The 15,114-nt window shown below is 40.3% G+C and overlaps 1 protein-coding gene and 1 non-coding gene across 5 annotated transcripts in view; both read right to left on the bottom strand.

Annotated features, from left to right (window-relative positions):
- The window catches only part of RC3H2 (ring finger and CCCH-type domains 2), a 32,838-nt gene extending 19,922 nt beyond the window's left edge, over positions 1-12,916 (bottom strand). For all 4 annotated transcript variants that reach the window (XM_065418719.1, XM_065418720.1, XM_065418721.1 and 1 more), the window contains exons 1-7: positions 12,686-12,916; positions 10,847-10,964; positions 9,473-9,706; positions 8,327-8,502; positions 5,305-5,505; positions 4,735-4,867; positions 4,360-4,478 (exon numbers count right to left, since the gene is read on the bottom strand). In XM_065418719.1, the coding sequence (XP_065274791.1) occupies positions 4,360-4,478; positions 4,735-4,867; positions 5,305-5,505; positions 8,327-8,502; positions 9,473-9,706; positions 10,847-10,964; positions 12,686-12,916 (1,212 nt within the window). The remainder of the gene's footprint in view (positions 1-4,359; positions 4,479-4,734; positions 4,868-5,304; positions 5,506-8,326; positions 8,503-9,472; positions 9,707-10,846; positions 10,965-12,685) is intronic.
- On the bottom strand, positions 4,966-5,081 carry LOC135891487 (small nucleolar RNA SNORD90). The gene has a single exon (XR_010562275.1). It is a non-coding gene; the product is annotated as a small nucleolar RNA SNORD90 (small nucleolar RNA).
- Positions 12,917-15,114: the final 2,198 nt, after the last annotated feature.

Raw genomic sequence — 15,114 nt, 5'->3', positions numbered from 1 at the left:
CATGTTTGTTGACCCCTTCAAAGAACTCTAACAGATTAGTAAGACACGATTTCCCTTTTCAGAAACCATGTTGACTTCTGCCCAACAATTTATGTTCTTCTATGTGTCTGACAATTTTATTCTTTACTATTGTTTCGACTAATTTGCCCGGTACCAACGTTAGACTTACCGGTCTGTAATTGCCGGGATCACCTCTAGAGCCCTTTTTAAATATTGGCGTTACATTAGCTATCTTCCAGTTGTTGGGTACAGCGGCCGATTTAAAGGACAGGTTACAAACCTAGTTAATAGTTGCGGAACTTCACATTTGAGTTCTTTCAGAACTCTTGGGTGAATGCCATCCGGTCCCGGTGACTTGTTAATGTTAAGTTTATCAATTAATTCCAAAACCACCTCTCGTGACACTTCAATCTGTGACAGTTCCTCAGATCTGTCACCTACAAAAGCCGGCTCAGGTTTGGGAAACTCCCTAACATCCTCAGCCGTGAAGACTGAAGCAAAGAATCCATTTAGTTTCTCCGCAATGACTTTATCGTCTTTAAGCGCTCCTTTTGTATCTCGATCATCGAGGGGCCCCACTGGTTGTTTAGCAGGCTTCCTGCTTCTGATGTACTTAAACATTTTGTTATTACCTTTTGAGTTTTTGGCTAGCCGTTCTTCAAACTCCTCTTTGGCTTTTCTTATTACATTTTTACACTTAATTTGGCAGTGTTTATGCTCCTTTCTATTTACCTCACTAGGATTTGACTTCCACTTTTTAAAGGAAGTCTTTTTATCTCTCACTGCTTCTTTTACATGGTTGTTAAGCCACGGTGGCTCTTTTTTAGTTCTTTTACTGTGTTTCTTAATTTGGGGTATACATTTAAGTTGGGCCTCTATTATGGTGTCTTTAAAAAGTGCCCATGCAGCTTGCAGGGATTTCACTTTAGTCACTGTACCTTTTAATTTCTGTTTAACTAACCCCCTCATTTTTGCGTAGTTCCCCTTTTTGAAATTAAATGCCACAGTGTTGGGCTGTTGAGATGTTCTTCCCACCCCAGGGATGTTAAATGTTATTATATTATGGTCACTATTTCCAAGCGGTCCTGTTATAGTTACCTCTTGGACCAGCTCCTGCGCTCCACTCAGGACTAAATCTAGAGTTGCCTCTCCCCTTGTGGGTTCCCGTACCAGCTGCTCCAAGAAGCAGTCATTTAAAGTATCGAGAAATTTTGTCTCTGCATTTCGTCCTGAGGTGACATGTTCCCAGTCAATATGGGGATAATTGAAATCCCCCAGTATTATTGAGTTCTTAATTTTGATAGCCTCTCTAATTTCCCTTGGCATTTCATCATCACTATCACTGTCCTTGTTAGGTGGTCGATAATAGATCCCTAATGTTATATTCTTATTAGAGCATGAAATTACTATGCATAGAGATTCTATGGAACACGTGGATTCACTTAAGATTTTTACTTCATTTAATTCTACACTTTCTTTCATATATAGTGCCACTTTCCACCCTCCCTCCCCCCCGCACGACCTGTTCTGTCCTTCCGATATATTTTGTACCCCGGAATGATTGTGTCCCATTGATTGTCCTCAGTCCACCAGGTTTCTGGCATTACTTGCCACCTCCTCCAAGTCTTGGAGGAGAGGATGTGCATACCAGCCAGCCATATGGTTGCCAGTGGGGAATCCCAGTTTCTACCTCTGTATACCCTGAATGCCAGGAACTTGTTGGATGAGGGAAGCCCAGCTGAGAGGTCCCCATAGAAAAAAGGGGCTGGCTAATGCCTGTAAGTAAGGCATAAAATGTTAAGTGCTCAATGTAATCTTGTCAACTAGATTTTTTTGTTTGCCTTCTGTGGCCTCGCACTGGCCACTGAAATGGAGGGCACCCACTGTTGGAACCATTGTCACCAGCACTGGATCCCAAGGCAGGCTCAGGTGGAGAAACCTCTTCCCACCGTGCCATTTGTCTCAGTCCTCCTTCCCCACCTTTGCAGTGGGAGAGGGAGATGGAGCAGTAGCTTACAAGGCATTCTCAAGAAGTTTGGCAGTAGTGATTTTTGGCTCAGAGAAACCACCCTGCTTCTCTTATTTCCTGCTTTGTGCGAAGGAGTGCATTACTTGCCACCTCCTCGATTCTGCAGCCCTGGTTCTCTCCTGGTCCAGAGGAGGAAGACCTAGGAGCTCCTTTCCTGTGTTGGGGGGTTACCTGGGCCACAAAGCTAGCAGAGTTCACTATCTATACACTCTGATTGGGGAGAGATGCAGGAGAAGCAGAATTTTGCATTAGGCTTCTCTGCATGTATGTCTGTTATGCTGGGATCAAAGAAAAGCTGCAAAAGGTATGCCAGGAAGTGTGCTGCTCAGAGCTTCAGGAATGAAGGCAAGCAAATAATTAAGTGCTCAGTCCTAAAAGCCAACCCAAAAGTTTGACAGGTCCAGCCAAATTTAAGCCTAATTGCAACAGATAATATTAGGTTTTGGTTTAGTTTTTAAAAAGTTTTAGATCCAACAATCCTTAAACTCAACAGCAGTGAGGTCAATCTTTCCATCCAACAAACTGGCCAGCTCTTCACCAGGAGGGGCATATCCCTGAACCAGCAGTTCACAGCTCTGAGCTCTAGCCTGAAAGCAGGCAAAAAGACCCATGGTCAGATCTGTAGATCTTAATATACTGAAGAACACACTGGTGGACCAGTACATTTTTCCAGCATTGATTGTGAACCAGTGATTAGAAAGAAGGAAAGAAAAGACCCCTAATGTCAGCTTTCTCACAGGTCACACGGTGACAGCCCCCTGAGAAAGAAGCAGCTAGCACAATGCCCACAGCGAGTCCCGACCAAACCTGCTAGAAGTGTCACTAGAAAGGAAATTGATGGATACATTTATCTTGGTGTCAGAAAGCAAAATGTTCTGAGAAAAATTTCTTGTGCTCTTTAGTCAAATGAGCTGCACTATTTCCCCTCTTTTTTCCATCTGTCCAGGGAATCTAGCATTAAGTAAGGTTGAGAAATAATCAATTCACATTTTTTATGTAGCACAGACAGAATAACTGCCAGACATCAGGGTGGGAAAGACCATGTAAATCTGGAAGAATGGCAAAGTTTAAGTTAGAAAACGTTGAAACGCAAAAAGGCAGTGATCAGCACTTATGGTCTACCTTGTTAAGATTTGGCAGCTATTTGTTACTTATATACAAAGGTCCTTTGTGTGATTTACCTGAAATAGGTTCTTATGATTGGGTTATACAGAAATCCTTGATCCTGGCTCACAGTATAGTTTTAGATGGAGGGGAGAGTTTTGAATAGATGGCGATTACTTAAGATGCTATGTGCTTGGTTTGGGTGGTTGTAGAAGATCACAGAAGAGATACAGGAGGATTTGCATGCTGATGGTCCTACATGCTGATGGTTTAGGGTTCTTTTGTAACGTATTAGCCCTTAAACTAAAATTTTAAAAATTATTCTTGCTCTTCTCTGTTGTTTAAACAATTAACTTCAACGTTTTGGTATATATATATATATATATATAAATAAAATATGTGTGTGTGTGTAAAAATGGATCGAACACAACCAATTGGGCTAAAAAGATATATTTATAAAAAGATTGCATAACGAGCCCATTACAAGTAAATTGTATCTATGTACCTATGTACGGTGGACACACCTTGACTATGGAGTTCTTATAATTTTAATATTTCTTGTATGTTTTTTCTTCATTTGTTTAAAAAGATACCAGAATAACAATTGTCTTGATTAAGCAAGACAAGAAACCTCATTGAGCAAGTATTGAGCTAACTAATGTGGCACAACTGGGGTCTGAAAGGTTAAAATATTCCCAGTATAGCTTTATATTACACATAACAGATAAAATTCACTAAGAGATTTAAATCAAGTGTTCCTTGTGGGTATACTTTACTGACTACAGACATCGTGTGCAGGGAGTCTACTCTAAAGCTGACATCACATAAGTTTGGCTTGTTTTAATATGCCAGTCAGTCAATCAGAAGAGGTCCTAATGCATTCCTTTTAGAACCCTAAGGGTTCTACCCAAGTCTATCCTTAAAGTAGTGTATTAATAAATAGATACCATTTTTCCTACAAAAGGAAGATTGATTAATACCATAGAGAATCCAATCCAATGTCTATTTTTAATTGGCTAGAAGGGATCTTGGTGAATGGCATTAGATACTCCCTGCTCAGGGAACATGGGCCTGGGATATTAATCCTACTTTATTTCATGGCAATGGAAAGCCTGACTAGGCTACAAATGTTTTAAATCAACATTAATTTTGCAAAATAAGTTAAGACCTTTTGTTAAAGCATCACAGAACATTCAGAAATACAGGTGGTAATTAAATATAGTCACCTGTGGTGTTTCATGACCTTTTCTACTATAGTTCTGAATAAAGTCCACTAGCCCATGTACCACAGTCTTCACCGCCACCATTGCATTTTCCAGCTGCTCCCATGTTGGAGAAGTTGCATCTACAATTGATAAATTTAAAGCACGTTTTAACAATAATTCCAATATCATCATCTTAAATGAGACAACTTTTATATTACACCAGAAACACCCAATACAAGGATTAAGAGGAAACAATCTTGAACAGCAGCTTAAAAACATCAATTGATGGGAACGGTTTAGAGCAGAAACAGAATTTATTGCCAGTATAGTTATATTTTTCATAAAAAGGAAATGGAAAAAAAGGTTTTTTTACATTTATTAGCACCATTCACATACCTGGATTAGGATCTATGTTTGCCAGAAGCTCTAAATGAGGCCTAAGTCTGTTTAAGTTTGCTGGATCACCTGTACGTTGCAAGACAATTGTCAACTCCTGTACACTTTTTGCAAATGATTCTGGAGACTGGAGCTGAAAATAAGTGACATTAATGCTCTTCATTCTATAAACTGGACATTTTAACAGAAAAAGTATTCTCATTTTCTTTCAAGAGAGATGGGCTCCAAAATGAGATAGGTAGTGTCTTCAGCTTGCATATAGTAATTATCAGTGGTGAGAGATTACAATTCTCAGCTCAGAATCTGCCCTATGAAGCTTCATCATAAGACACAAAACTAGAATAAGTGATTTTTTTTGTGCACTGCTTCTGTGACCTTTGTAAACACTACACATTCTGAAAAGGGCTTTGTACATAAAGATTACGTATGAAAAAACAGCTATCCTAGTTTCTAGTCATGTTAAAACTTAGTTAAAATTAGAGGTTATAGTTTAAAAACTGCTTCAGCATTATACCCTTTAACTGTTAAATCTAACAAGAAAAGGACACTAAATCTATCCCATTGACAAACCTTGTCAATAATGGATTGCATGTGTGACTTATGTGCCAGGTCACCATAAAGGAGGGAAGACCATTGTTCTGGTGATATTCGAAGTCCTGCTTCCATGGCAATGTGGACAATTTGGGCATCATGTTCCCTCCGCAAAGCCTCATAACTCCGAAATTCCTCTTTAAGCTGCATCAGAGAAGAATCTTCATCCCTTTTGGTGACCTAAAAACAAGAATTCAACAATGCTTAGAAACTTCATATTTCTTTAATTACAGCAGAGTCTATCAGAGTCCAGCTGATGTATAAACAAGTGTGCCGTGGTTTATAGCAGTGGTTCTCAACCAGGAGTCCAGGGCCCCCTAGGGGGCCGCGAGCGGTTTCAGGGGGTCCTCCAAGCACGGTCAGCATTAGACTCACTGTGGCCCAGGGCAGAAAGCCGAAGCCCCACCGCAGTTATTGTGGCACAGGTGGGCCATGGAGATTTTATAGCATGTTGGGTGGGACTCAGAGAAAAAGGTTGAGAACCCTTTGTATAGAGAATCAACATTTAGTTCTTTCAAATATTCATCCCCCTGCAGGGTACTAGAATTACTGCGGGCTAGCCAGATAATCCAGTGTTGTATAGATAGTCATTATGAGGACATGACATCAAGTCCAATCACTTCAACTAAGACAGAAATTGGATTTGCTTAAGTCTTTGAAGATATGATGTGGTTTGCAGGATATACAGCTATAGGATTAGACCTTCAGTTCCACTATCATTTCGATATATCCAATGTTAAAAGACAATTCAAAGAGAGACAGGCAAAATTCAGAATTTAATTGGTAAATGGGGGGGGAGGAGGAAGGATGATCAAAAAGTTGCAGCGCACTCTATAATTTAGAGTATACCTTACAGAAAGACAATTAGTATCAGTACAGTATTAACAAAAATACCTGGCTCTTACATATACCTTTCATCTGAGGATCACAGTTAACTTTATATACATATTAAACCTCACAAATATACTTTTGACATAGTCAGTATTATCCCATTTTATTGATAGATAAACTGAGACACAGTAAAGCAAAATATCTTGGTTCAAGGTCACTAATTGCATCAGTGACACAGGCAAGAATAGAACCCAGAAGTTCTGGCTCCTAGTCCTTTAACTCATGTGCAACGCTGCATCTTTATAAAAAGAAAAAGTAAAGTAAAGATGTGATACACATTTTATTATGATTATCCAGAAAAACATCCCACAAATCTTATTTTGGGGAAAAAGGCGTTGTTGCTAATGGGTCACAAATCAAATTACTGCTTACATTATGTGTATATCAAGTATACGCTAGGCCTTCTATCAGAAATCATATGTTGAAATAAAAATTTAACCATCTTCCCATGCCATCGAACATAAGAGCTTTTGTATCAAATATTGATATTCTATCAAAGATGTCCAGAACAAACTACTGTCTTTGTCAGCTGACATTATTTTATTGCCTTTCTGGGCCAATTAATTTCTTAATGATCGTGCTCTACATTACCATACAGGAAGGCAGAGTTCACTTCCTACTCCTGATCTCTTATTCTTCAGAGACGAAGAGTTGGGAGCATTCAGTGGAAAAAGAGGCATGATATAATAATTGAGAGGTTTAAACATTTCATGTCCATTTTATAATGGATGCATCAGTACTGAATGCATTAGGACTCACTCTCCATATATTTCAATCTCACCATCTCTGTGTATGCAGAGGCTATAGTTAGTGGGATTAGATCAGGGGTAGGCAACCTTTCAGAAGTGGTGTGCCGAGTCTTCATTTATTCACTCTAATTTAAGGTTTTGCGTGCCGGTAATACATTTTAACATTTTTAGAAGGTCTCTTTCTATAAGTCTATATTATATAACTAAACTGTTGTATGCAAAGTAAACAAGGTTTTCAAAATGTTTAAGAAGCGTCATTTAAAATTAAATTAAAATGCTGATCTTACGCCACCAGCCTGCTCAGCTCGCTGCCAGCCTGGGGTTCTGTTCACCTAGGCCAGCAGCGGGCTGAGCAGGGCCTATGGTCGGGACACCAGACCGGGGGTGGGTGTTTCAGGAGTCAGGGCAGAGGGCTGGGTGAGGGGGTTCAGGGCAGAAGGCTGGGGTGGGTGTGGGGGGTTTCAGGGATCAGGGCAGAGGGCTGGGGGTGCGGGGGGGTTCAGGGCAGAGGGCTGGGGGTGCAGGGCAGAAGGCTGAGTGTGTGGGGGGGTTCAGGGCAGAGGGCTGAGTGTGTGGGTTCAGGGCAGAGGGCTGGGGTGTGTGAGGGTGCAGGGCAGAGGGCTGGGGTGTGTGTTGGGGTGCGGGTGGTTCAGGGCAGAGGGCTGAGTGTGTGGGGGGGTTCAGGGCAGAGGGCTGGGGCTGTGGGGGTGCAGGGCAGAAGGCTGGGGTGCTCGGCTCATGGGGGTGCTCCCAGCCCCCTGCCGTGAGCAGCTCAAGGCAGGGGGCTGGAAGGGATATGCCCTGTTCCACCCCCTTCCCCCAGGCTCCGTCCCTACCTCTCTCTGTCTGCTCTACGGAGCTGTGTGCACGCTGCCGCTCTTCCCCCTCCCCCTCATTAGGGCCATCAGCTGACTGGTGCAGGGATGGAGAGGAGGAGGGGCAGGAAAGCACTGCTGGGGGAAGAAGAGGGGGAACCAAGCTTCTGCCTCCTGCCCCCGCAGGGGAGAGCGGTGGGCGGGGATGCTGAGTGGGGCTGGGGGCCGGGACCGCGGCAGGGAGCTGCGTGCCACTCAAAATCGACTCGCGTGCCGTGTTTGGCACACGTGCCGTAGGTTGACGACCCCTGGATTAGATGATTAATTGGTTTTAGATCACTTCTTGATGCTTCATTGTATCTTTAGATTGGGTAAAATCTGAATTTGAGTAGCATGTTGCAGGTGAAATATATTCATGCCATATTGTTCCTCAGAACTATATGCTAAACATTGCTGATGTATCAAAAAGTTTTTAAAAAATAAAACTGGTATTAAGTTGCAAAAAATAAAAAGCAAGTTTTCATTTTAAATTATCCAATCTTTTACCTTAAAGCATGATGCTCGATACAGTAGTTGCACAACATGACCAATGCTTGTTTTTGATGCCTGAGGAAATCTTGGTTCTAGTCTTTGCACAACAAAAAGTACCAAAACTTTTCTTGAGAGCGCAGAGCCATCTTCAAGTGCCAGTAACACAAGTTTCAAAGCCTCTTCTTGCATAGCTTTAAACAGATGTAAAAAAAAAAAAGAAATAGTCATAAGAAAAGTAAGACTACCACATATTAACAGTGTACACAGGAACATTTGGTTTGAGAGTTCTTGTCCACAATATATCTTAACTATTTTTAGTCCAACAAAACAACCATAGCAAAACACAGTCAGTGAAAACTTGCCCCATTTTAAGAAATCTGCTAGTCCAGTTATGAAGCAGTACGCAGAAATGCAGTAAGTGGTTCCAGTTAAAAGGAGACAGAATGATTCAGGGCTCCCCGTTTTCAATAATATTGGCACTTTTAACTTTTGGTTTTACATTGCAGTCTCAACATTCAGCCTTTGACATTTCATATAGCTTGCCAATTTTATACTAGGAAGCTGCATGAAATCTAGCGGTAGGAATGGCACAGGAATATTAGAACTACCCATCAGAATTACAAGTTCATTGCATTGCCAACTTAAACAGAATCTTCTGATGAACCCTGCACTCAATTTGGCATCAATTTACTGGTAACAGCTGGTTTATATCAGAGAGTCCAAAGCCATAAACTATAATTTAACTGCTTGTAGCACAGTATTACCATGCAACCTGGGCTGGTGGTTTTGGACTCTATGACTTAAGATATAGGCACAAACATATCTGAATGAGAAACCTTGTGCCTATGCACTAATCATAGTGCTCAGTACTATCAGCATGTTACATAATAATACTGGGCTATAGACAATAAGGAAAATACATCTATTTATAATGGGCTGAGATTTGTGGAACATTTCCCTGCAGTATCTAGGGATAGACCATAATAAAACCAAGAGTTATACTGGTTAGAATAACCAACCTTCTCTCCCCACCCTCAGCTCTTTCCCATAAACCTGGAAAACAAGAGCACATCTACCTCCAAACTGCAATGACAAGACTCCCAAGAAATGTTCTTCCTGGTAAGAAAAGAAACAGCCAGATCCATTCTGCAAGAGTCCTACCTGGCCCTAGAAACTGGCATCCTCGTGCCCTGACAGCAGCCCAGAGATTGGCAGACAGTTGCTGAGGGTTCTGGTGCTGTAAAATCAGTTCTGTTACAGTTCTTTCACCAAGTGAGCGTGCTGCCCGCAGGGCTCTAACACGACCCTCCTCCTCCACCAGCTGACAATTCACCAGCGTCACCAGTTTCCTTTGCATTGGACGGCTCAGGGCACTCTGATTCAAACTAGCAACTCCTTTAAAGAAAGAGGTAAATGGTCAACTAAGTCTTAATAAGAAGACAGATTGATCAACTAAGTGAAAGGCAAACAACCATTTCTAGTATAGGCTTAAGTCACAGAACAATGCCATATCCTACCATGAACACTTTTAGCCTAAGAGGCCACTCACCATCACAACATTGATCCAACAGTACTGATCCTTGCTGTTGAAGCATCTCCCACTCAGCCCCCCACTGCTTATCAAGATCTGTACTAAATTGGTCTATTTTTACTCTATGCCCCTTTTCTGTGCCATGTTTGATACCACCATGCCATTTTTAGGTTTTATCTAGGATCCCCACCTCACTTTTGGAGCGTATAACCCTTCGGGCAGCTTTCAACATGGACTACAGAACATTCCTCAGTTCCCTGCAGATCACCATAAAGGCTTTCTGGCACTTCTCTGTTTCAGTCCATCCCTTGTCACTACAATCATACATGGATAGCTGACTAATAAAAGAATTTAAATTAAAATCTTACATCTAACTATGTCAAACCAAACCACCCTGTCTAGCTTAAAGAGAGTTTGGGTTCCTTTCCTATGCTTAGGTGGGAACATTATTAAATGAAAAGCAATATTAGTTACCCTCAAAAGCAAAAACAATATAGCTGCTAGACCAGGGGTCGGCAGCCTTTCAGAAGTGGTGTGCCGAGTCTTCATTTATTCACTCTAATTTAAGGTTTCATTTGCCAGTAATACATTTTAACGTTTTTAGAAGGGCTCTTTCTATAAGTCTATAATATATAACTAAACTATTGTTGTATATAAAGTAAACAAGGTTTTAAAAATGTTTAAGAAGCTTCATTTAAAATTAAATTAAAATGCAGAGCCCCTCGGACCGGTGGCCAGGACCCGGGCAGTGTGAGTGCCACTGAAAATCAGCTTGCGTGCAGCTTTCAGCACGCATGCCATAGGTTGCCTACCCCTGTACTAGACTGTTATTTACCAAGCACCATAGCTGTGCATAAACCAATAAAGATATAAAGGAAAAGTTACCAGAAAGATAGTTGTTCTATCACTTCACAGCCTGAAACCAGTTAGCACTGAGAACATACTTCTGTTAAGAATAAGCTTGTCTGATATACCAAGAATTGCAGAGTTTTAAGACAACTTACCCTTTCCTCCACTTAGTGGCTTTAAGTAGAGTGCCAAATCCTCAACACATTTCTTTGCTACCTCATAATGTTTGTTCTCTCCTAGGTTACTTAACTTTACTGTCTGATGATCTGGTACCTACAAAAATTGCAAAGGAAAGAAAAGGGAGTTGTAGCCAGTGTACATAATCTTTCACAGGACCTGCCTTACTCACCTTAACACGGTATGAGCATCATTATTGCTAATTATATAACACCATAGATCTCTCATAGATAACACTGCTCTTCGCAAAGAAATGAAAGACAGGTTCAACCCCAAGGTGTTTGGAATGTAATAATCATAATACAGCAAGGGATTAGAGAGGATGATGGGTATGGTGATGAAAAATTATGATATTATTATGATATTACTGCACATTTCTTGCGGTGTTTTTGGGTAGACACATTAAAATTTGGAGATTAAGGAGGAAAACAGGGCAGGAGGGGAGGACTGTGATGGAAGACCAGCTGAAAGAACTAACCTCTGAACGGTTATTTGAAAGGTAAGGTGCATGGTACACAGGGCCTGGGAGGATGATCAATGCATAGAGGCAGCATGAGAAGAAGTGCAGAGTTGCTTGCAGGAGACCAAGGAAGTGACCAGATGCAATTAACTGGCCAAGAGCAGAACACGAAAAGGTGAGCAAGGAGAAATTAGAGAGAGAAATGTAGCCAAGCACAGCATGCAGTCCTTAAAGGGAAGAATGGTGAGTCTGAACTTGGTGCATGACTCACCGTGGGCATGATCTGGTCAGAGTGGCAGAAAACAAAGGGGATTTTAGTTACAATGTACTGAACAAGCTAAGATGTACTGTGAGAAGTCGGGCAGTCAGAGGAAGTGAGATTGCAATAGGCAGACAAGGTGACTATTACAAACACTATATTAGCAATAGAGAATGAAAGAAATATATGGAGTTGAGAAGGGAAAACAAACTAGCGTATGACACTGTGATCCATAACCTACACAATGATTTTTTTAACATACACATTGTTGTCACATCTGTCTGGATGACAAATTAAAATAAGCAACGCACTAAGCAGCTCACAATAAAATACATCCTCTGCAGGTAGCACCCCAATTCTTTTCAAGAATTATTAACTTGAAAAAGATAAAACACAATTTGAAAACCCGTGAAAGGGCACAAGAGAGACAGATTATTTACTTACAAGTTTCCTCAAGTGCGATGCTGACTTTATCAACATTCCTGTGCCACCACTATGAGGCATTGGAGGGAAAAATTTCTAATTCAATTAGTTGATGAGACACTCTCTCAAGTGCAACCTAAACGCCATCGTGGGTGCTTCAAAAGAATGGATGTCTGAACCTGGGTTCAGAGGTCAGATTCTTTTCAATGTAAGAAGTAACATGAGGTTTTGACTCAACTAGTTCCCAATGAGAAGGATGAATGAGTGTAATCTGCAGATTAATTTTACTAATGACACTTCTGATTGTCCTCTAGGTCCAGGAGGCATTTATCTACAAGCTCACACAGCTGTACACCCAACCATATTGGAAGACGCGCTTAAAATAATTTTACAGACATATTCTGTCCAGAACTGTGGCACATTACAGGATCACTGTTATAACAGAGTCCTGTCTACACAAGACGACGAAATATTGTTTTAGTGGTGACAAGGGACAGCTGTCTGGTAACCTGGTCCCTTGTTGTGATTGTCTTTGTAGGGTACACAGGCCTTCAGATGCTATAAAGATCAGACCTTTTCTTTTCCTTGATTGGAACAGTGAGGATGTATTCCTGCTGCAAGGGTAAAATGTAAATGGTAATGTTGGGGAAAAGTAAATAGCTCCTTAAGTCATACCTGGGCTCCAACTAACTGGAGAAGTGCAAAGTTTACTGGAAGCACATCGATGTCTGTGTTGATGGCAGTCTGGTCGAAAGGACATGCTTTGCGATGAAGCTTGTTCAGGCAGGTCTTACAGACAGTGTGTGAGCAACCTAAGCTGATGGGCTTGTGCACATTCTCATCAAACTCATTGTAGCAGATTGGACAGGACAGAAACTCTGTCCACTGAGCTGCCTGCACAGGCATTGTGGAAGTTGGACGCTTGTTTAGCAGACTAGAAGACCATTATTTCACTGTCCCGTATTTTGGCAGCTGTAAAGTGAATGAACAGAGGATGTACGGTAGTTTCTACACAACATTTTGCAGTCATTTACAATTAGTATTTAAAAAGCAAAATTTTAACATTTTATGAAATAAAACCAAAAAACTTATGTTGAAATCCCCATATAATGAATCCATCCCCCTCCCCCGTTATCTCAATCTATAGTAACAGTTCAATAATCTCATCACGTTCTGCTAGCTAGTGTACACTAATCCAGGTTGTGAGCCTATCTTCAGTAAATGTCATCAGTGTTTCTTGTATACTCATGGAATTCAAACACTTTAGGGAAAAATATTGGTTGACACATGAAAGGTTAAAGGCAGAACCTCAGATACAAATCAAGTTCACAATTTTCAAAAACTAACACCACTCCCTAATAATGGAAGGGTGGTGGGAAGTCAAAGAAATATTGTATTTGTTTTACTATCATATAAAGTGGAGTGCAAGATGATCACAGATGTTTCATCCTACTGATCTTGTTCAAATTTAAACAGGTGTCAGGATAAACATCGCTTTATAGAAATACAATCCATTATATGCTTAATTTTTTTGTTTTTTTAAAAGTACTAAAAAATATTTATTGCTGGAATGGGAGAGTAATTCTGTGCTCACATCACCTCCCTTATAACAGCCCAGCAGAGGACTGCTTCCGGGGGCATACATTTCTCCATTTGCATTTTACACATTCGCTACCTCATATTCATAACAGTAAAACTCCACGTACGTAAGTCTGTGGCAGAAAGATCTCTGCTGTACTGGAAATCCAGGTATTTGGGGGCAATTACACAGTTGATACTTTGTTCACACAATTGTTTGCAGAGCATAGCACTGTAGCTGGTTCCACAACAAGGAAAGGTACAAATATAGAGACCAAATTACAATATGGAAATATCACCAAAACGCCATATAGATCCAACAAGCAACAACTTCAGTTTATTATAAGCAGGTCTTTCCTTTGAAACATCTCACTTTGTGCAGAGGTTCCATGTAAATCCTATGTAGAAATATTTTTGAAGGGAAAAGGGAAAATTTACTCATATATTCTGAAAGACACATCCCATCTGACATAATCTAAAATTAATAAAAAGAAAACAAGCCTAAATATTTAAAGACTACTCCAGCTAAGAACTTCAGCTAAACTATTTAAATTCAAGCCTTCAACACTGACAATATCAAACTTGTAGGTGCTTGTAAAGGTTAAAGCTAAACAGCAGCACCCATAACTACTCTGCAATAATTTACCTGGTGGCTTTGATGTTACCAAAAACCTAGAAACCAGATGGTTTGCGTAAGTGCTATTAATTAACCTGTCCAATTAGCACTTTTCCTTTTAAAAATACAGATGAACTCACATTACTCCCTACACTGCTATATTTATAAAGCGTTAAAGGCTCAATACTATATTTTCTTTTCCAAAAATGGAAATAAGGTAATGTTATTGTTTTGAGGAAGCCAACAGTTCCCCCGTCCCATCTGAATTCAACAACTTTTCATTTTGAATCAATTGTTGGCTGTTCTACAGTTCAGTTAGTGATGTTAGTATATGTTGGACCACTAAAATACTTATTAGAACACTGCATAAGACTTGAAAAGTAGATTTTATTTTAATTATGACCATCTGTTTAGAAATTCTATTTAGCACTGAGCATCCAATGCTCTTTAAGCAACAGGATACTTGTACAAGATGTTCTTATTTCAATGAGTTTTTCAACATCATTTGGGAATTACTTTTTTCTAATTTTTGTGTAACATATAAGACAATGCAGAAATTAAACTTTGAACTCATCCCACTGACACTAAATGTGGATCCAATTTCTTCAATACTAAGTGAGCATAGTCACACAGTGAAGTGTGTTTTAACCCTACTATAAAGCACACACTTTACTAGGGAGGGACACAGACAACTTTTTTAGGCAAAACATTGCATACCTGTAAGGGCTATTATTGTTACATGCATCTTCAGACATGGATGTTCAAAAGTACAATAAGCAACAGTGAACAAAATTCTAAAAGCATCCTGATTTCTCTAGGAATTTAAATGTATAATGCCATTTAGTCCCCCTCAACCCTTGAGTATCCAATGGTAGGAAAACAAAAATGCAATTGTAGAGAAAGGATCTAT

Source organism: Emys orbicularis, chromosome 18, assembly GCF_028017835.1.
Source record: "Emys orbicularis isolate rEmyOrb1 chromosome 18, rEmyOrb1.hap1, whole genome shotgun sequence".
NCBI classification, from domain to species: Eukaryota; Metazoa; Chordata; order Testudines; family Emydidae; genus Emys; species Emys orbicularis.
Note: the sequence above shows the minus strand (reverse complement) of the source record. Positions and strands in the feature narration are given on the sequence as shown.